This window comes from Carlito syrichta, unplaced genomic scaffold (assembly GCF_000164805.1).
Source record: "Carlito syrichta isolate Samal-C Ts95f unplaced genomic scaffold, Tarsius_syrichta-2.0.1 Scaffold302543, whole genome shotgun sequence".
NCBI classification, from domain to species: domain Eukaryota; kingdom Metazoa; phylum Chordata; class Mammalia; order Primates; family Tarsiidae; genus Carlito; species Carlito syrichta.
The window spans coordinates 427,022-447,682 of record NW_007246639.1 but is presented as its reverse complement, the minus strand read 5'-3'; the positions used below and the strand labels follow the sequence as shown (position 1 = coordinate 447,682).

At 38.2% G+C, this 20,661-nt stretch overlaps 1 protein-coding gene across 2 annotated transcripts in view; it reads right to left on the bottom strand.

Annotated features, from left to right (window-relative positions):
* Nucleotides 1-259: 259 nt before the first annotated feature.
* LOC110595524 (A-kinase anchor protein 6-like) overlaps nucleotides 260-20,661 on the bottom strand; it is a 114,418-nt gene continuing 94,016 nt past the window's right edge. The window contains exons 1-2 of one of the 2 annotated variants that reach the window (XM_021711742.1): nucleotides 5,264-5,873; nucleotides 260-618 (exon numbers count right to left, since the gene is read on the bottom strand). In XM_021711742.1, coding sequence (XP_021567417.1) covers nucleotides 565-618; nucleotides 5,264-5,587 — 378 coding nt within the window. In that variant the 5' untranslated portion in view covers nucleotides 5,588-5,873 and the 3' untranslated portion in view covers nucleotides 260-564. Of the gene's footprint in view, nucleotides 619-5,263; nucleotides 5,874-20,661 lie in introns of those variants that run through there. The other variant, XM_021711741.1, reaches the window with a different exon arrangement.

Sequence of the window (20,661 nt, the reverse complement as noted above, 5' to 3'; positions counted from 1 at the left end):
TCAATCCATCAGGCCCATCTGATGTGTCAAATTACAGCTGCACAGAGTATTCAGTCCTCTTTCCCAGTAGGCCCCTCAGACTTCATGTGAGTCACTGAGTATCTGCATTAACTCCAGATGGCAGATGCATCTCAGTCTGGGTATAACCCAGTTAGAACTCTTATAAATAGACTGTTCTAACTTTAAGAATCATGCCGAAATCAAAGATAAAGACACAACAATCATGTGGAGATGGTTTAGAATAGAATCTATCTAAAGTGGGTTTGGGGGTAACTGACTCCAGCTAAGTCACTTCAAGACTTCTGTTATCCAGCCACATTATTTAACCTATGCTGGCTAGTCTAAGCTTTACTCCTTTCCTGCTGTCATGTTTCCAAGAATACAAATAATTTTCTCCCTGAGAAGACTATTAATCAGGGCAGAGATACCAACTTTGCCTGTTTAGCACCCAAATAAATTCAACCAAACCAGAGGTCTCAGTTAAAATCAAAACCTTTTAAAGTTTTTGGCCTGGTTTTCTCGCACAATACTGCTACTAAATCCAAAGAAGGAGGGACAGAGTTTCTAAAAATGGTTCAGCTGGTTTCTCATACTTCTTACCAAAGAATTATCTGGAAGCTAAATATGTAGATTGCATTTTCAGTTTAAAAAATAATGGAAAAAAAATATTCAGCATGATATACTTCATTGCTTTCATTTTTTAAATCTTTGTTTTTATTTACTCTCAAGAACAATCGCTTCCCCATGAGAACTTTACAATAGTGGTTTGTAGTTTATTCCAGAGATCACAACAAAATTTCTCCTAAGAACTTGGGAATAAGAGACATAAGAGTGGTTTCTGAGAAATAAACCTTAAGATCAACAAAATGACAGGTAGATAAACAAAAGTCACCTTTAAAGAAAAGAGTGGTTCTTGCTCTATAAGACTTGAAAGAACTTAACCAAAATCATTTCTAAAGGAGTCAAACAGGATGAGGGATATGAAGGGGGCAAGCCATAGCCATCTACAGAAAGAATAATCCTTGCTAGACACTCTCCAGGCAAGATCCCCAAGACTTCTGAACTACTCACAGACTCTCCCTAACAGGAGAACAACGCCCCAAACACACTTGGGCCTTGATTCATCCAATGCCTTTGTCCTAATTTAGTCCTCACTGAGAAACCTTCCTTATGTGACTTACTGTACAAGCCTGTCTATGGGGAAAGAAGGCACTGGCCATACAGACATGGAGTCACCTATACAATCACAGATGTGAATTGAACCCCCCAACTAAATGACTGGCCCTGTCCTAGGCAACAGAGATACAGTGGAGAATTAGACATTTGAGGTCCTCGGGGGAAACACAAACAAGTAAACAAATAAGTAAGATAATTGCAACTAGTGATAAGGACCATTTAAAAAAATTAAGCTGAGTAATGGATCAGATTGGGGGGTAGATGTTTTAAGAATAAGGATCAGAAATGGCTTGTTTGAAAAACTGATGTTTAGTGTCAGACCAGAGACAGAGCATACCCTGAGTATTTTCCAAAAGCATTTTTCTACTAAGTTTCTGAAAATGCATACATTGACACGATAGTAGAGACAACCTTTGAAAAGACTTAGAGCCAGCAATGTGAAAGGGAATGTGAAGTGTGTAGACAAGTTAGGTAAAGGGCAGCTTCTTTTTTTGTGCTTGCCCTTCACCAAACACAGCACAGGCCCTTCTTCCTCACTTCCAACCCCTGCCCAACCCCCTTGCAGGCTTATTCCTCCAGATGTTAGAACATGGCTGTGCTTCTGGCTGACAGCTTGATGAAGATCCAGAATCTGCCAAATAACAATGGGGGAAGAGAGTTTTCAGGCAGGGAACACAGGAAGAGCTACGAGACAAGAACTAACTCAACATGTCTTTGCAACTTCCATTGTGCCTGGAACTTTAAGAACAAAAGAGAGGGTAACAGGAGCCATAGCCAGAGAAGCAGCCAAGAGTAGAGTCATAGGAAAATATTTGGGTTTTATTGTAAGTCCAATAGGAAGCAAGGAAGTGGCATGATCTAATCTAAAGTTATAAAGATCTGTTTAGGTACTGGGTGAAGAATAAACTGCAAGGGTAAAGTTAAAAGAAGCAGCAAGAACATTAGTTCGGAGGTTCTAAAAGTAACTAGGCAAACTGTGATGTAAGGTGACTAGAGTGACAGCAGTAGTGTTTGGGAAAAGCAAGTGATTTTAGGTCATATTTTGAAGATGGAGTTTTAGGACTTGTTCACAGACATATGTGTGAGGTGGAGAGTCAGACATTAGCTTGGCAGAGTGGTGTGGTGCATTTGACTGAAATTAGCATGACTGGGAAAGGATTAAGAACTCTTTGATGAGCTCGAAATGCCCACTAGAGACACAAGTAGAGACGTAAGTTAGGCAGCTGGGACTACTGGAAAACCCCCAATGAATATATAAATTTAAAAATGATCTGTACCTAGCTGATCTTTAAAGCCATGAGCATCCCATCTTTGTGATGGTTATTTTCCAGTATAAATGAATAAATTGGGTAACTCATCAAGAAAGTGGGAGCCAAGCTGAGATGCCCCATAACAGATGGCTAGCCTTGCCTAGGCTGGGCCTGTCTCCCTGCTTTGCCCTAGGCCTTAATTGAGAGCTGTTTCCACAGAGTTGTTTTGTTGTGTTTCCACACATTAAATACCATGTCCAGTTCCCCTTTATTTTTATAGATCAATGTAGAAATCTGAAAAAGCGACCTGTATTTAAAATATTTTTGAAAATATTTTAAAATATGATGTTTATATAGTTAAATAAAAATAAATTACATAAATAAAGGGGGAACTTAACTAAGTAACTTAAAAGATAAAACTAAACCCTTGTGTAGACTGTTTTAGAGGCCACACACAGTGACTAGAGCTCCTTGACTTTGGTCTTGATGTGTAAGCGTTCTATTCTTACAGAATATTTGAGAACATCACAGAAAACATTGGTTAAGTCACTTGATGAAATTAGCACTTAAAAAGTTATGATAGAAATCCTAGAATGAAATGAACATAGGAAATATCAATTCATCTCTTTAACAGTCATTGATTAACTACTATGTGATTACTGTGTTGACTTCATGCCCTCCTGAGGCTCCTTTCTCAGCAGGGGAGTTAGATCACACTAAGAGATGGAGCCAATGAGGTAGGGGTGAGATACTTTTTTACCAAGATGAGAAGGTGTTAGGCAGTTCCAATAAGAAAAAGACAAATCACCCTAGAGGTGGTTTCTCAAACACTAAATATAACCCTATGTTAGTTGTACAAAAACTTTACAACTCTGTTTGGAACTAAGCTTTAATTATCAGTTCCAAATTATTTTAATTAAATATAGTTAATTGACCCATTCACATCTTTAAGAGTGCTTAACAGTTTTTTGCTGCGCCTTCTTTTTGGAAGAATTGGAGTTGGAGTTGGAGTCTCACTCGGTCGCCCAGACTGGAGTGCAGTGGCCGCTCCCGGCCACCACAGCCTCGACCTGCTGGACTCCGGCGATCCTTCCGCCTCAGCCTTCCGAGTAGCCGGAATTACAAGCATGCGCTACCACGCCCGGCTGATTTTTTAATTTATTGTAGAGATGAGGTCTCGCCAAGTTGCCCAGGCGGGTCTCGAACCCGCGGGCTCAGACAATCCACTCACCTCAGCCTCCCAAAGGCGCGGGATTACAGGCTAAGCCACCGAGCCCGGCTCTCCGCTGCATCTTCTAAAGATATTTCCATTTTGCCCCTATTCTCTTTTATTATTTACCACCTTTTCTGTATAAATCTGAAAGATTCCAGAGCGCAATAGTTGACTTTCCTTACAATCCCAACCCTGCATTAATTATGGAAACCACATGTAAGTGAAGCATTGAAGGGTACAGAGAAGGGGAGGAGGCAAAGCAGAGCCTCGAAATTTCTATTTCACTCTAACCTTAAGGAGTTGGAGAGCTGCTCTTCCAATTAAATGAACCGTGTCTTAGGGACTGAGTCACATCAGTTCCTGCTGCCACAGTCGGAGGCTGGCTGGGGTTTGCATTCTGTGGAAGCTGTTTCCTAGCCATGTTTCTACCCTTTTGTACTTCTTGTCCAAGAACCTGCAGTAAAGAAACACCAGGCTTGCTCAACCTGGGAGAAGCCCAGCCATCATCGAGATTCTGGCTCTTTTGTTCACTCTCTCTCCTTCGCCAGCCCCTCCCTCTCTCGCTTGAACACTTTCTAAGGCAGAAGTTGGGCCCAGGATCTTTTGAATCAGCCTGAGAAAGCTGAGCCTGCTCTGCTCTAGGCTTTGGGGTATATACTTTCTTTTAACTGCGAGTCTTATCCTTGCAAGCTGATGGCCAGATCCTGTAAGCCATTTAAGTGTTAAGATCCAAGAATGTTTGGTCTTTTGCTTCAGATCATTTAGGATGAACTACTTTAGATAAAGGAATTTTCCTTCGGATCCTTCTAAATTCACGAGAAATTTATATTGGGGTTTGTGGCAAATACCCTGATTGGCTATAAACCTACCTTGATTTGCAGTTCATTGACCTGAGCATGTATTCCTCTTAAGGACCTGGGAGAGAGGAGTATCTATGGCAAGGCAAGATTCACAGTATTTTGAGGTTCCTTCACCCAAAACTCTATTAATAGCACTCTTCGCTAGTACCTCTATTTCATTACTTCCAACCGTCAGGCTTTTTGAGGGCTCTAGAGGCCATAGACATTTTTTAAATGTCTGAACTTTAGATGAGTTGTTATAAAAAAAAAAAAAAACACCTTTATTCAATATGATGCTTTGTGCCTGGATGAAAGAACTCATTCGGAAAGAATACTTCCCTCGCCACCATGTCAGAATCCATTGTTTGCCACAAAGGCAGCATCAGCTTCAACAGAACATAACAGTCACATACACATACTCACAATCACAGCTCAGTTTGATATCTTATCTATGAGAGTCTTTTATTAAACCCTTTGTAATAGTTTTAGATGCTTGTATTCTTTATAACTGATTTCTATGGCACTATACAAAAATGCCCCACCCTTTCCCCAGTTCTGTGCACTCTCCCCACAGGCCAGTTTTATTCTAGATGATCAGCACATGAAGTAAAATCAGAAAAGAATTAATTCCATCCATGTTTACCTACGAAGATAATGGTTTCAACCCTGTTACTCTATTTTTTTCTTCCTGAAAGCTTCCTAACTGGGAATTACAAAACTCAGTCTCCAGGTGCCACAGCCTTTTGAAAAACTTGTGTCCTAAGAGGACTAGAGACCTGCCTTACCTTTAGTTGAACTAGATGCACATCCACATGCTTACTGTCTGAATCCTGCTGGACTGAGTAGGTCAGATCCCGGACCCTCTCGGAGGTCATCCGGAGCCAGGTTTCAATTTCAGGCAGGTGGAGGACAATCTTCCAGTCAGCCCCTGTGTGCAGTGGAGGTGGCTTTTCGTACTGCTGGTCAGAGTCTATGTCCTTCATTTCCTCTTCTCTCTCACCCTGCTCCACAGTGGGGGTCACGTTGATGGCCATGGGTGAAGCATCAGTAGCCATAGGATCCAGATCCTGTGACCTCATGGGGGAAAGTGTCACGCTCATGGTTAACATGGAGAAGCCTAAGCCTTACTTCTTTCCAAAACAGCTGAAAGGCAAGAAGAAAGAAGGAAGCAAGAGTCAGTCAAGATTGCCAAATAAAGAAACGATACTTCACAGAAGAAACAAGATTTCTAAATTAAGCCAGATTTCTAAATTAAGAAACCATAGCTCATAACAAAAACAGAAAGAGGTGTTTTGATTTTCTAGCCCCAGGAGCCAGCATATAATAGGAACACAAAACCACTGTGGTATTGCCGATCTTCACACCCATGCTTCCCTAATTCTTCATAACCAAACCCTGAGTTTTGATTGGGCACATTTCTGCCCAGAATTTAAAACTACATTCCCTATCTCCTTTGCAGCTACGTATGGCCATGTGACTAAGTTCTAGCCAATGAGATGTATATAGACATTCTGAGCCGGGCTATATAGACATTCTGAGCCGGGCTCGGTGGCTCAGCCTGTAATCCCGCGACTTGGGAGGCTGAGGTGAGTGGATTGCCTGAGCCCCAGGTTCGAGACCCGCCTGGGCAACTTGGCGAGACCTCATCTCTACAATAAATCAAAACTTAGACGGGCGTGATAGCGCATGCCAGTAATTCCGGCTACTGGGAAGGCTGAGGCAGAAGGATCGCCGGAGCCCAGCAGGTCGAGGTTGCGGTGGCTGGGAGCGGCCACTGCACTCCAGTCTGGGCGACAGAGTGAGACTCCGACTCAAAAAAAAAAAAGAAAAGAAATTCTGAGAGAGCTGCTTAAAGGAAGCTGACTTAATCAGGAGGGACCCCCTTTCTGCCCCTTCTACGTTTACTCCTCTTTCCAGCCTGTAACATGGACTTGATGACTGGAGCTCCAGCTGCCAACTGAGACCCAAAGATGCTTTTGAGTTTGCTGGGTGGAGGATGGTGGAGGATGGAGGATAGGAACATGGGTCCCACATGATATTGAGGAGCTACTACTGTACCAGTCCTGACTGCTGCCCTGAACTTCTTACATGTGAGAAGAAAACAAGATTCTATCTTGTTTAAGTCACTATTATTTTGAGCTTTTCTACTATAAGTATCTAAACATCATTTTGACTATAACCAATATATTCAATACATGGGATAGTCAGAGAGGGAAGATGTTCTAATCGCCAGAACAATGAGCTGAATTTAAAAATGTTACCCTTTTCCATGATTTGTTAGATAAAGAGATAACCTGTGGCAATTCCAAACCTTTACTTTCCTGAAAAATACAAATCATGAATTATATCAAACAGATCTAATTAACTCTCAGCTTAAATTATACTAATATTTGGTTGGGTTGAATATTTTAGAGGCATTTAGAATTTCAAAAGTAATAAGTTGCTCTGAAACACATAAGAGTAAAATGTTAATCAAATATGCCAAAATACAATCTACAGACTTAATGCAATACCCATTAAATTACCAGCAGCATTCTTCTCAGACCTGGAAATGACAATACAGGAATTCATATGGAAACATAAATAGCCAAAACAATCCTTGGCAAAAAGAAAAAACAGGCTGGGCTCGGTGGCTCAGCCTTTAATCTCAGCACTTTAGGAGGCTGAGGCAAGTGGATTGCCTGAGCCTGCGGGTTCGAGACCGGCCCGGGCCATTTGGCAAGACCTCATCTCTACAATAAATCAAAAATTAGTCAGGCATGGTAGCACTCGCCTGTAGTTCTGGCTACTTGGAAGGCTGAGGTGGAAGAATCACCAGAGCCCAGCAGGTCGAGGCTGCGGTGGCCAGGAGTGTGCCAGTCTGGGTGATGGAGTGAAACTCCAACTGAAAGAAAAAAACAAATGGGAGTTATCACACTCCCAGACTTTAAACTTTATTCTAAAGCTACAATAATCAAAACGGACTGGTACCGGTACAAGAACAGGCATATAGACCAATGAAACAGGATAGAGATTCCAGAAACAGAACTTCAATTTCTCAATGACCTCATCTTCGACAAAGCCTCCACCACCAGCCACTGGGGAGAGGAAAACCTATTTCAGTAAATGGTGCTGGGAAAACTGTGTGACCACATGCAGAAGATTAAAACAAGACCCCTACCTATCACCATACAGAAAAATCAACTCTAAATGGATCAAACTATAAAAATAAAACTTCAAACTATAAGAACCTTAAAGAATGCAGGACACACCCTTATGGAAGTTGGAATTGGCAACTAATTTCTGATCAAATCTCCACGTGCCTATGCTATAAGAGATAAGATAGACAAGTGGGACCTCATCAAACTGACACGCTTCTGCAAAGCCATAGAAACCATCAAGAAAGCAGGGAGACAGTTCACAGACTGGGAAAAAAATTTGTCAACTCTATGTCTGAAAAAGGCCTAACATCTGGGATCTACAAGGATCTCAAATATGCCATAAAGGAAAAAACAAATAGCCCCATTACAAAGTAGGCAAAAGATATGAATAGATACTTCTCAAAAGAAGACATACAAGCAGCCAACAGATACATTTTAAAAATCCTCAGCCTCACTAATCATCAAAGAAATGCAAATTAAAGCCACACTGAGATATCACCTAACTCCAGTCAGGATGGCCATCATCAATAACTCAAAAAACAACAGATGCTGGAGAGGATGCAGGGAAAAGGGAACACTTCTGCACTGTTGATGGGAGTGTAAACTAGTATAGCCTCTGTGGAAAACAGTGTGGTGATTCCTAAAAGATCTAAAAATCACCCTTCCTTACAACCCTGCAATCCCCCTACTGGGAATAAACCCAGAGGAACTCAAATCACTCTATTAAAAAGATACCTGCACACATATGTTTATTGCAGCATTATTCACAATAACAAAAACATGGAACCAACCGTGCTGCCCATCAAAAGAGGACTGGATTTTTAAAATGTGGTGCATATACATAATGGAATATTATGCAGCCATAAAGAAGGACAAAATTACTAAATTCACAGCAACTTGAATGTACTTAGAGTCTATAATACTGAGTGATCTATCACAAAAACAAAGAACTGAGTATCACATGTTGTCACTCATAAGCAGACCTTGAACAATTATTGTAATACTATAAGAAAAGGATTGGCAGTAGTGGGAAACTGCTGGGATGGGATTGGCAGTAGTGGGATTCTGCTGGGGGAGGGGCGGGCACACCTCATCAACAAGGGTACCTGCATAATGAATTGTACTCCACATATTTAAAATAAAAAAATTTAAAAATAAAAATAGAGACAAAAAAATATATATGCCAAAATGACATAATGTGTTTCATAATAAAGTAAGGTTGCTTTTTAAGGTAAAGTTGATTAGTTAATGATCCAGCTATTAAATTTGCCCTTCTTCTGGAATCAGTCTAGTAGAAAATAACAACTTAAACAGTGTTTAGTTTTTTTTTAATAAACACTGTTTTTGGTCTTAGAAGCAGCCTCTTCTACCCAAGGCAATGGATTTCTTTTTCTTTTATAAGTTTCTTTCTGGTTCTAAACATTCAAGTTAGTATATAACTTATTCTCCCAAAGATGAAAGGTGACTGACCAAAAGATCAGAAATTAAACATGATTGTCAAAAAGAAGTTCATATTTCTTTAGTAACAAATAATCACTTGATAACAAAAGAAAAATTATTTTTACAAAAAAATAGGGGGAGGGGAATCAAGAAAGCTCCCAATTTGACAAGGAACATGTCACTTTCCATACAGGAATGGGCACGGGGAATAAAAAGATGTGCTGAATCAAAAAAAGCCTTAAGACTAAGTTACTCCTATAACATATTACTTCAAAATCCTTCTAATACTGTAATGTAATCCCCTTCCATAATTTCTTTGGCATATAACTTTTGAATGAAATGATGATGAGGCTTACAGATGAATTTTGAAAGCAAAGTTATTTACAAATAGCAAAGTATATACCCTAACATAGGCTTATCACTTTGGTATCTGCCTTAGAGAATGAATTTAGGCTTAGATTCAAAAGTTTTCTCCACCTGATTGCAAGAGAAAGAAACCCACATTTTTAACATCCTTGTATTCAGTCTTTAAAATAGCAATAATATTAGATTTGACTGTTGGTCAAGATAACAAAATTTCACTGGGAAGGATAAAACTCTAGGAAAAGAGAGCTACCGTATCACTTCATAAACAACGTGCCAGCCTCAGACAGGCTCTGATTCTGATATCCCAGAACACTTTTAAATTATTAATCAGTTTGCTCCCTCTGGGGAATGTTTAGAATCACAATCCCATAGAAGGAATCTGATACACAAAGGTTAATAAGGGTTTCTAGTTCAAGGACATAGAACTGGTTATAAATGAAGAAGACATTGGTATCGTAGGGGTTCCCTCTTTTAAGAAACCAGATTCATCCAAACCAGAAAGCTAAATGCCACAGCAGTGTACAATGAACTGTTTCAGCTACCCTTGTGTTCGCTTACTCCCAGACCCTTGCCCAAGAGCCCTGCACAACTGACAAACAGTGCTAGGTTGTTGTGTTTTCTGTAAAATTCTAAATCAAAGCAGGGCCGTCTTTGGAATACATATCCCACTATAAACTAAAAAACATACCAAAGAATTAGCTCAATGCAATTTATATCCCAGCCTATAATATTTCTATATGTATCATCAGGCTGTGCACCACCTAAGTACAGTGCAGTTTTATATGATTTGAGGCAAAATGCTCCACCTTTCTGGACCTCAGCTTCCTCATCTATAAAATGGCAAAATTGAACTAGATAATCAATCCATGATTGCCTAGGGTTATTTATCTAGAGATTTTAAAGCTCTTGGAAGCTTCCCGCCTATGCTGAGAGCTATATAACTACTAAATAATGGCCCTCTATTTTGCCAAAACACACAAGTGATATCAATAGATTTGTCCTACTTAATGGAAAGAAATAAACTGTTGTGAAAAAAGCATTTTGTAAATCATTATTTACATAGTATATGTTGCTAATTCTTCCCAGAGGTATTAACATAAGAGATTCTCCCTCCTAGGAGTTTGATTCTTAAGACTGACAAACAGATGTGGTCATATATGTATAGGACAACCATAATAAAATAAAAATATTAGACAAAAGTGTAACTAAAGAACATAGGGTTTAGGTCATACATGTGTAAAGGGCAAAGAAACCTTACATTCAAGCTATGAAGCAAAATTTCCCTGCACCTATAAAATTTCAACCTGGTTGTGATGCTTCCACATTTAACTGATCAGACTGTTTATAAGAGAAGCTCTGTAACTCAGAGAAGAAAAGCAAAGCAGTGCTTTACTTAAGTCTAATTTCAACTTTTGTCTACTTATTTTCCCTCACAAATACATTTGCCACTGGAAAAGAAATGCCATATGTGTCAAAATAGCATAGTAAGCCAGGAAAATGGCATAAAATGGGTTAATTACTCATTTTCATAGAAAGCAATTACTGTAAACATTTAATTTTCAATTATAGTAGCTCACATTTAAATGTAGCATCCATGGAAGACCACACTCTATTTTTTATTTTCACAAAATCCATCTGATTTGAAAGTTAAAATTATAATTTAAAAAAAAATGCTTCAAGTTGTGGAGACCTATAGAACAGTCTTCGTGAATATTTTTCTTGCCCTTATCAGGACTACTCAAGCTTGCTTTCCCATCAAATTAATTATTCCATTTGAATGCAAAACAAAAAGTAGGACATTTCTAAATACTAGAAGTTTTGAATTTTTCCTTTATAAGGCATCTTGCAAGAAGATTCCTTTCTTTCTTTCTTTCACAGATACATTTTTTAAAAGCCTTTAGACAACAACTTCTGATGATGAAAATGAAAGCCTTACACCAAGAGCACACAGGTACCCACCAAGTTACAACTCTGTCTCCAAGGCGGTCTGAGAGGAGTGATCAACCAGCTTTTTGGAACACAGTGACATCTCCTCTCCCTCCCCCCACATCCAATGCTGTGTGTGGCTACCTTTCGGCATTAGCGATAATACCACCTTTATCCCAGCTGCTGTTAAAAATAACATCCATCAAATCCTTTCCTTTAAACAAATTCAAAGAGGCAATAAAGGGTAAAAGCAGAAAACAGTAATGATTTTACAATTTTCTTTAAAAACGTGTGGAAGGATTTTTTCACCTCACTCTATCATCCTTTAAAAACAGAAGAAAATTGCCATGGATTCCTTACTATCCAGAACTGGTTCTTCTGCTACTCTCTGTTCACAAGTTTTGGGTAGAGCCTGATGTTAGCAGAATGCATTTGACTTGAATAAAGAGACACATGTAAATCTGGAGCATGTCCCTTTGGCCAGATCAGGAGACAAAAAAAATTCAGCTACAGAAGTCATCGAAGCTGCCAACCTCTTTCTCCCTTTTCTTGTATTTCTCTCTCTTAAATAAAAGAACAGAAAAACCAGGAATCTGCCGACTGTACTCACTGTAAATGCTTTTGTCCCTAATGGCCCTTCAGGATTAAGCATCTGGCTCCTCCTCTCCCCCCTCTGCTTCTCTTCTTGTGGCCAAACAATATAAAGGCCCGTGTCAGGGCCGCTCCATGCCTGCAGGACACTGGTGCCAGTAGGACACCAGCTTCGTATGCCCTTAGTGGCCTAAATCTCTTGCTACAAGAGAGCTGCTACGCAGTCCCTATTTGGAAGCTCATGTATAAGCTCCAGGACCGTGCAGTTATAGGCAGGCCTTTTGCAAACAAGCAGTGATAAGTGGGCTGAGAAAAAGGAGACAGTTGCCAAAACAAGGATCACTATGGAAAAGAGTGTTTGGGCGGACAGAGCATATCTAGTCACGGTTCAGAAGAACAAGACTGTTCTCTCACAAGCCCAAGCAATCTTACAGCAGAATAAATTCATAGTACTATGTTAACATGACCAGCTGACAAAGCTAACCACAGCTAAATAGATTCCCGCTATCTCTCTTTTCTCAGGAAGAAATTGTCTTTTCCAAGTAAGAGCATCATCATGAGTACCATTTGAGGGGCAGTGCTGTCATCATGTAAATCAACCCTAAGCCTAAATACTTATTCTCAATTTCCCTGTGCCTTGTTTACTCGTTAAAACACAAGTGAGTGATTACAGTATAAGTCTAGCCAAATCAACAGATTTGCTTACTACATAGCACTTACTACAAAACACAGGTAGAAAAAATGTGAAGCATCATTCAATGTCCTTCTTCTCCCCTCCATTTAATTTCTCAAATATTCTCATAACCACTCTTCATCGAGCCTATTCATGCAGATACTGAATTTAGAAGGAAAAACAAACCTCTGGACTGCTTCCATTTTTGTTTAAGGCTAGCTCTTATAATATTATTGCATTGAGGAAAAGGAAATAAACTCAAGGGGTGCACCCTGTATCTGATTCTAGGATACCAGAATCAGGCTCTGCAAAGACACAAAAACAAGCCTAATAAATTGCTTAATTAAGTGCTGATGTCCAGCCTGATGAATGAAGAACTAATTCATCACCCAGTTTGAAATCTTGCTGCCTGTCTACCTCCCTGGCCTCTTGTTGGGTCAAGAGCTGGGAAACTTTAAATGGCTTTAAGCTCTTAAATAGGAGCCAAAGAGTTGCTGCCAAGTATTAAGTTAAATTTGTACTTAGGGAAAAAAGAGAAAGTAGCTTCTGTAAGATGCTCCTAAGGAAAAGTCTATAATCGCTGCCTGATGCCTCCTCCTCTTTGCCTCTTTCCCTGACGACCTCAATGCCCTCCAGCATTCACCTACAGGAACACTGTTTAGTGAGATTGCTGCACTAACCCCAGATTAGTCTCACTTTCTAATCCTCCTTCAATAACAAGCCAGTCTGCAAGTGGATATCAGTGAGGAGAAGGACTTCTAGCATACCAGGGGAGAAAAAGCATGTCGTTAGGAGAGCCTAGACGCATTTCTACAATTTAAAAGATCTTTTTGGTGTTATCATTGTTTCCTCTCCTTCCCCTTTTTCCCTCTTAATACTTCCTTTGTGCACAACTGTGACCCTAGGCAGGTGGTTGATTACATCCTGCTAATCACATAGAGACCACACACCCTCTCCTGTGTCTCCCCTCCAATACCTGCTAACCCTCTTGCCCAGAGCACAGTCTTCTGTCAGTCATAGCACACTTCATCAATGATCTTCCTCCCTCACCCCCTTCTCCTGCCCTTCTCCCCGATTATTCAGATGTTCCTCCTGTGGCAGGGATACCCAGATTGACTCAGCTAGTCATCATGCCTCCTGTTTTCTTTCCTCCACTATAGTGATCAGTTCCTGTCAACACAGATTCATTTGGATGCTGTGAACATCCAAACGAGTATTCATATTTCTCACCCTCATCTGGGTTGCTAAAAATCATCTTTAAGCATTAGGCAGTCACTTTTCTATTGTTCAAGAAAATGTCTTCAGAGGGACTGGATTTGTAAAACCCTAATGCATAATTTGTACAATTGCTGCTTTTTTCAATGCTGTTAACACAAAGAAAACGAAACTAGATTCAATTCAAATCAACTAACATTACTGAAAACCTACTATATATAAGGCATTATATGTACATATATATATTGCTCATCATATTTACCCTCAAGGAAATTATAACAACAGGAACAATTTTCCTCTTCCTTTACCTCTCTCTCTTTCTTTCTCTCTCTGTCTCTCTTCGTCTCTTCCTCTGTTTCCTTCTGTGTCTCTGCCTCTTTCTGTCTCTGTCTCTCTTTGTCTCTCTCTCTGTCTCCTTCTGTGTCTCTGTCTTTCTCTCTGTCTCTCCCACTATCTCTCTCTGTCTCTTTGACTCTCTCATTCTCACTCTGTCTCGCACACATGAACACTCATACCTACTACACAGGCAGACTGTGGTGAAATACATGGGAGGTAAAAAAAAAAAAAAGCCCTTTGAGGGCCCAGTGTGTGGCATTAATCCCGAATGAAGGAAAAATAAATGGGAACTTTTACTGAAGAGGGTAATATTTCAGATGGGCTTATAAAAATATATCTTATTTAGATAGGCGGAGATAGAAGGAAGGTAATAAAGGAATTCTAGGCTGGGGAAGCTCCATGGACAAGGACACCTCAACATCAGGAAGTTGGAAGAGTTAGTAAATAACTGAGTGTTCTGGGAGCTTTATAGTGCCCAGAAATAGATTAGGATATAAGGTAAGTTGCTGCTATATTATAAGAGGGCTGAGAATACCATGCTATGGAGTTTGGAATGACTCTCACAGTGAGCAGGAACTATAAAAAGATTATTAAAAAAGAGAGATTGGATTACAGTTGTGTCCTAAAATGGCCCAGAAAAGTCAGTACATGAACTCTTATTTACCAAGAAAAGAAACCAGCACCATGAGAAGATCAATATCCACTTTTCTAGGCAAAGACCTCATTAACATAAAATGTAACCTTAAAAACCTCTTTCTAGGCCAGAAAGAAAAGAGTCTGACTTTTGTATCAGAATGATTAAAAGAGTTCTGAGCTCTGTCCTACCTACTCCATTAAATATAAAAAGTATTCTCCATTTTTAGTTCTCTATTAACCTACTCACAATCTCAGCATTATAGATTTGAAGTGGAAAAATTTTAAGAATCATTTTATGTAATGTTTTTACTTTTTCCCTTGTTCTAAAATTATTTTTAAATTAATTAAAAAGTAATATATGTTAATTCAATCACAAGAATAGATATCCCTCTCTCTATCCCCACATTCTTGCTCCCAGTCAACAAGTGATAAGAGGCTATTTATATTTTGTGACCTCAATACGTTAAGTAGAAAGGAAAGGGGCCTTAAGGGAAGAGACATCTTTAAAGATTCTGAAGCCTAAGTTAGTTATCTATATTAATGCAGTGATATAGAAGTGTTTGCTAATTCAGTGTTTACTAGGTATTATCAGGCATTTTCTACAAAAAAGTTGCTACTAAAAAGAAATTGGGAAAGTGCTGGGCAATTTCTGAGTAAAGATAGACAACTAAATACACATATCTAATTTTTCTCCCTCTAGAAGCCCCACTAACACTACTGAAAAGAGTTTTTTGTTAAGTGTAAACATTCAAGAATGTGAAGAGAAACAATATTTTGGAAACTAGAAACTAGATGAGCCAGTGATAAATGACTTAGCCAACTTACAAAAATTAAATTGAAGCCAGCAGTACAAATAGCAAAGAATCAACATTGTTTTTTCAGAATCCTTAAAGTAATTTGGAATTGGCGGAACCAGGTACTTCTGGAAGTGGAGGTAGAGGGGTATGTAGGAAAGAATTAACTTTACCCAAGGCAAAGTCTGACCTTTGACCCAGCTATAAACCCTTGGAATTTCCCAATTATCAGGAATATATTTATTATATGATGGGCCCCTCTGACCACACCTGATAAGTGTATGCTAATGAGGTAATTCAGGATGGGGGCTAGCCAAATAGAAAAATCGACCAGGTGATTAAAGGACTGAGACTTTGGGCAACCATATGGGCAATGATTCAGTCAATCATGCCTATGTAATGAAACGTCAATAAAAACTATGAACATTGAAACTTGGGCAAGTTTCCCAAATTAGCAGTATTTCATGTGTATTGTCACATTTCAATGACAAGAGGGTAATGCATCCATCCCTGAGGACCTGGAAGCTTTGCCCTAGTTCTATATTCTACCCTATATGTTTCTTCCTTTGACTGGTTCTTATTTGTATATTTTTGCTATAATAAAACTAAAATCATAATTTTAGCACTTTTCTAAGTTCTAGTATTTTATCAAAGCTTAAGAGGTCTGTGTGAACTCCCAAATTTATGTCAACTGGTATGAAGTAAGAATGGCCCTGGGGAACCCCAAACTAGCAACTGGTGTCAAGTCTTGGACAACTTTAGCAGTCTTGGAGAATTGTGTCCTTAACCTCAAGTTTGGCCTAACTCCAGGTAAAGAAGCAATGATATGTCAATAAGATTAATTTTGATTTTAAAAATGTTTAAAAAGTAATTAGAACTTTGGATCTCTCCTTACTGTGCTGTTAGGTGGTTGCTCCCACCCCCAATTCAGACAGATGATTAAGGTTAATTCCCTAGAAAGGATAATTCACAGGGTCTCTGGACTGACCAACACTAGGCATTGTTAATGGTAAGAGTATTATGAAAACACGAAGATTAAGTTAATGTAGACATTCTGAGTGTTAAGACCCCCAGCCCTCTTCCCGGTCTTGACTCCTCTAACTCTGGTAACAATGCCTTTATCTGCTAGTCAAGAGACTAGACTAGACTAGACTAGACTAGAATAAGAAGTTCCCTCTCTAGGAGACCTGCTCAGTACAAGGAGACAACAAAATAAAGAAATTGACATATCCAGATCACCTTACAGTGACATTCAGTCAACAGGCCCACCTGTACATTCAGAACATTCAATTAACTTTCTAGTTTCCTACTCCCAAATATTAGTAGGCAGTCAAGGATTAGCAAAGATTTCCAGAAAGTTCTAATATGTACAACAGAGCCAAAGTAAGCAACAAAAAACCTCAGCCTAAAGGAAATATACTATGCAGATGGGAGATTTGGGTGAAAAAGAAAGATTATCAGAAATAAGATATAATTATATAATTAAAATAAGAACAGGATGCCATATTTTAAAAGAAATATTTGCAGAACAAAAAAAGACCTTTGGAAAAATAAAAATATGATAGCAAAAATGAAAACCACAACACGACAGCTGAAAATAAAACTGAAGAAATATCACAGAAAGTAAAGTAAGAAGGTAATTAGATATAAATTAGAAGATAAAAGGTAAGATAATTAGTAATCAATCAAGGAAGTCCAATACCTAGAGAATTGGAGTCCCTGAAGGAAAAAGGAAGAGAAAGGAGGAAATCATCAATAGAATCTTTCAAGAAAATAAAGGACAATAGTTTCTAGATTTAAAAGACCCCACCAATATATAAAAATAGACACACACTAAAGGCACATTTAAACTCATAGAATATTCAGTAAAATAAGTTTTATGGTGGAAGTAGAGACATATACACAGGATCACAAATTAGATTGTTTTTGATTTCTTAACAGCAACATTGGAAGCCAGAGACGATTATTTTGCTTAAGAGGGAAAAATCACTCTAGCCTAGAATTGTATACCAAGAATAATATAGATTGATAAATAATCAATATGAGGGTAGAATAAAGATATTTTCAGACACATATACACACGTGCACGCACGCGCGCGCACGCGCACACACACACACACACAAATCAATCAAAAATATCAATTTCCCACACAATTTGTGTAAAAATAGAACAATAATTATATTTCTCTATGTGGTTCAGTGCATTTACATGTTCTTAAAAATTTAAACATTAAGTGCTGCTATAACCCAAATCACAATATACTTTTACAGAAAGAATGAGGGATGGGAATTGTGCATGTGGCATCCCTATGAGAGAGTAAGAAAAAGAGAGGGGGCAAGTGGGGGAAGAGCTAAATATATTTTCATCTTTCATAGTGAAAAGTCAATAGATAAAGCTAAGAAAAAAAATACTCAAGAAGTAGCATACCATCCTATTGCTTCAAGATAGAGGTAGTTACACCAAAGAAGTGAGCTAAAAGATGGAAAGTGGTTGCCTCTAAAGAATAAAAAATGGAAGACAAGAGGGACTAGGAACTGTTGTTTGTCTTAAACTCAGAGCTACCTGATTTGACTACTTGTATGCAAACGTAAAACTCAAAAACACCTAGATTAAAAAATGAAAGAGTTTCTTATTGCAGGACAGAGTTTTAATACTCTCGGGTGTATTGAACATTTCCAAATGAGGGATAGGAATGTAGAGGACATCAGTTCCTAAACTAATTTGACTATGAAAATAAATTAGATTGGGGTTGTCTTTGACTTTTGTTTTTTGTAAAGAACGTCCTAGGACTGAGTGAGATACAACTTTGTTTATACTAAATTTAAAGTGCTAAGTTCAAAACTGTGTCTACTCAGTCCTAAAACATTGTATTCTTTAATACAAAATGTTCACTGTGACTGAATTCAATAATAAGATTGCATTTGTTTCACTCAAATAACTCCTTGAAGAAAGAACTGTTTTCTGTGAACTAAACTTGATCTCATAATGAAAACCACAAGTGATTAAGCGATCAAGTTGAAGGCAAGGCTATTTCAGAATTTGTCCCATGAGTGGATATATTGTGGAATGAATAAACTTTTATTTTTGAAGACAACTGAAGCAGGTTGAGATATCAAATAATGAATTAAGCCAAATCTTTCAACTAATATTACATTTGTTTTTGCTATTCATGCTGCAACATGAGAACACATCAAATAACTACCCACACTGCTATTCTTTCATAAACAGAAAGCATTTTCCGGGTGATGAACTCTCATAAAGACTAGGATTTTCAAAAGCATTATTCCTATTCACTGTTATTTCCTACTCACTCTAAACTCCCAGACATGCAAAAAGAGTTTTCTTTAGAAGATTCTGATGTCAGATTAAAAAAATTCTAATGAGAGATGACAAAGTCTCTCAATATCCAAAGATCTGATGTGATCACAGATCAGATCCTCCTTCCTTCACAGAAAGAATAATAAACGTCTTCTACTACGTCTGCCTTTCAAAAAAAATTGCAGCAAGGTTGAACCTATTTATTTCAAATATTTTTCAATGGTTTTGCTTAAAATGCATCAAGTTCACTATAGTCAAGCATTTCAGCCCAATAAGCCATCTAAACTGAAGGTAAGTGTCCGATAAAGTATGACTTATACTGACTTATACCAAATGAATTTGTGTTTTGAAAATTAATCCCTAGAACAAATAAAAATCATATATTATGGAACTTCAAAGAAAATAAGATGCATATTTTCTAGTTATCAGTAAGTAAATATTTTTGTTTTATTTATGCTGATAGACAATAATAGCATGGGACATGAACCAGCTCAGCATAAATTCACCATCATTAAATTTTTGTCTCTTTTAAAAAAAATATTTATTCTCTTGTTTAGTGAAATAGTAAAAGTAAGAATTGCTGAGTAAGAGCTAATGGCTTTAAGAACTTTAAAAAGAACCCGGCAGATACTTCTTCAACTCTAGGAAATTAAATATAGATTAAATATTACCAGATACTTTGTCAGCTCTTTCATTTGACAAAAACAGAAAAAAAGATTTTATTTTTTTTAAATCTAGAGACATCTCTAAATCACAGGAATATAAGGGGCAAAATGATGAACACTATAATAGGCCAGTCCATACCCTCTCCCTTCCTCCATAAGCGTGCCAAGGCCTAAGTTAAAAGCAAAAACTCTTCAAGCCATTTGATTTTATCACTTACCGTTGACCAAAGTCTAACTGTGGTGTGGAAGGAAGGAAGGAGCAGTTTCTAAGACAGGTCTTGATTTCTGAGTCTTTCACTTCTTGCCTCCTTAGGTAAATCTTGGATAAGACTTCAACGTCAAAGCACTTGACCAGCTGGCTACAAGAGTGATTCAGATGTTTGAAAGCTGACTGTCCCCTATGCTTTTTATTTTAATTTTTCATTCTTTCTCTTTGTTGGCAATGGTTTCTCAAAATTGACATGACACTATGAAACAAGAAGTCCTTCACAATAGGCTCTCGAAATCATCTATTTATAATTTTTCAATTAATACTTCACAATCATAACCATCACATGACATAGCTACTTTTGGTCTTACAGTCATTTGCAGCATGATTCTTTTTTTTTTTTTTTTTTTTTTTTTTTCATTAATCAGTAGTTTTTATTATGGTTTTGGGGGGTACAGTTAAGGGTAGGTGTACAATGACGTTTCATTCAGGCACCCTGTAAATAAAAAGTGTTTTCCCATCCCCCGACAGATATTTGCTACTGTTAATCCCATCCCCCTCCCCCCCGTAGTTTCCCAGTACCATCCGTCATTTTCTCATAGTATTGCATTGGATGTTCAAGGTCCATTATATGAGTGAGAACATGTGATATTCGGATTTTTGTTTTTGTGAGAGGTCACTCAGTATTATAGACTCTAGTTCCATCCAGGTTGCAGCGAAATTCATGATTTTGTTCTTTTTTATGGCTGCGTAGTATTCCATCGTGTATATGTACCACATTTTTTTAATCCAGTCCTCTTTTGATGGGCAACATGGTTGTTTCCAGGTTCTTGCTATTGTGAACAATGTGCAGCATGATTCTTAGACAAATCCT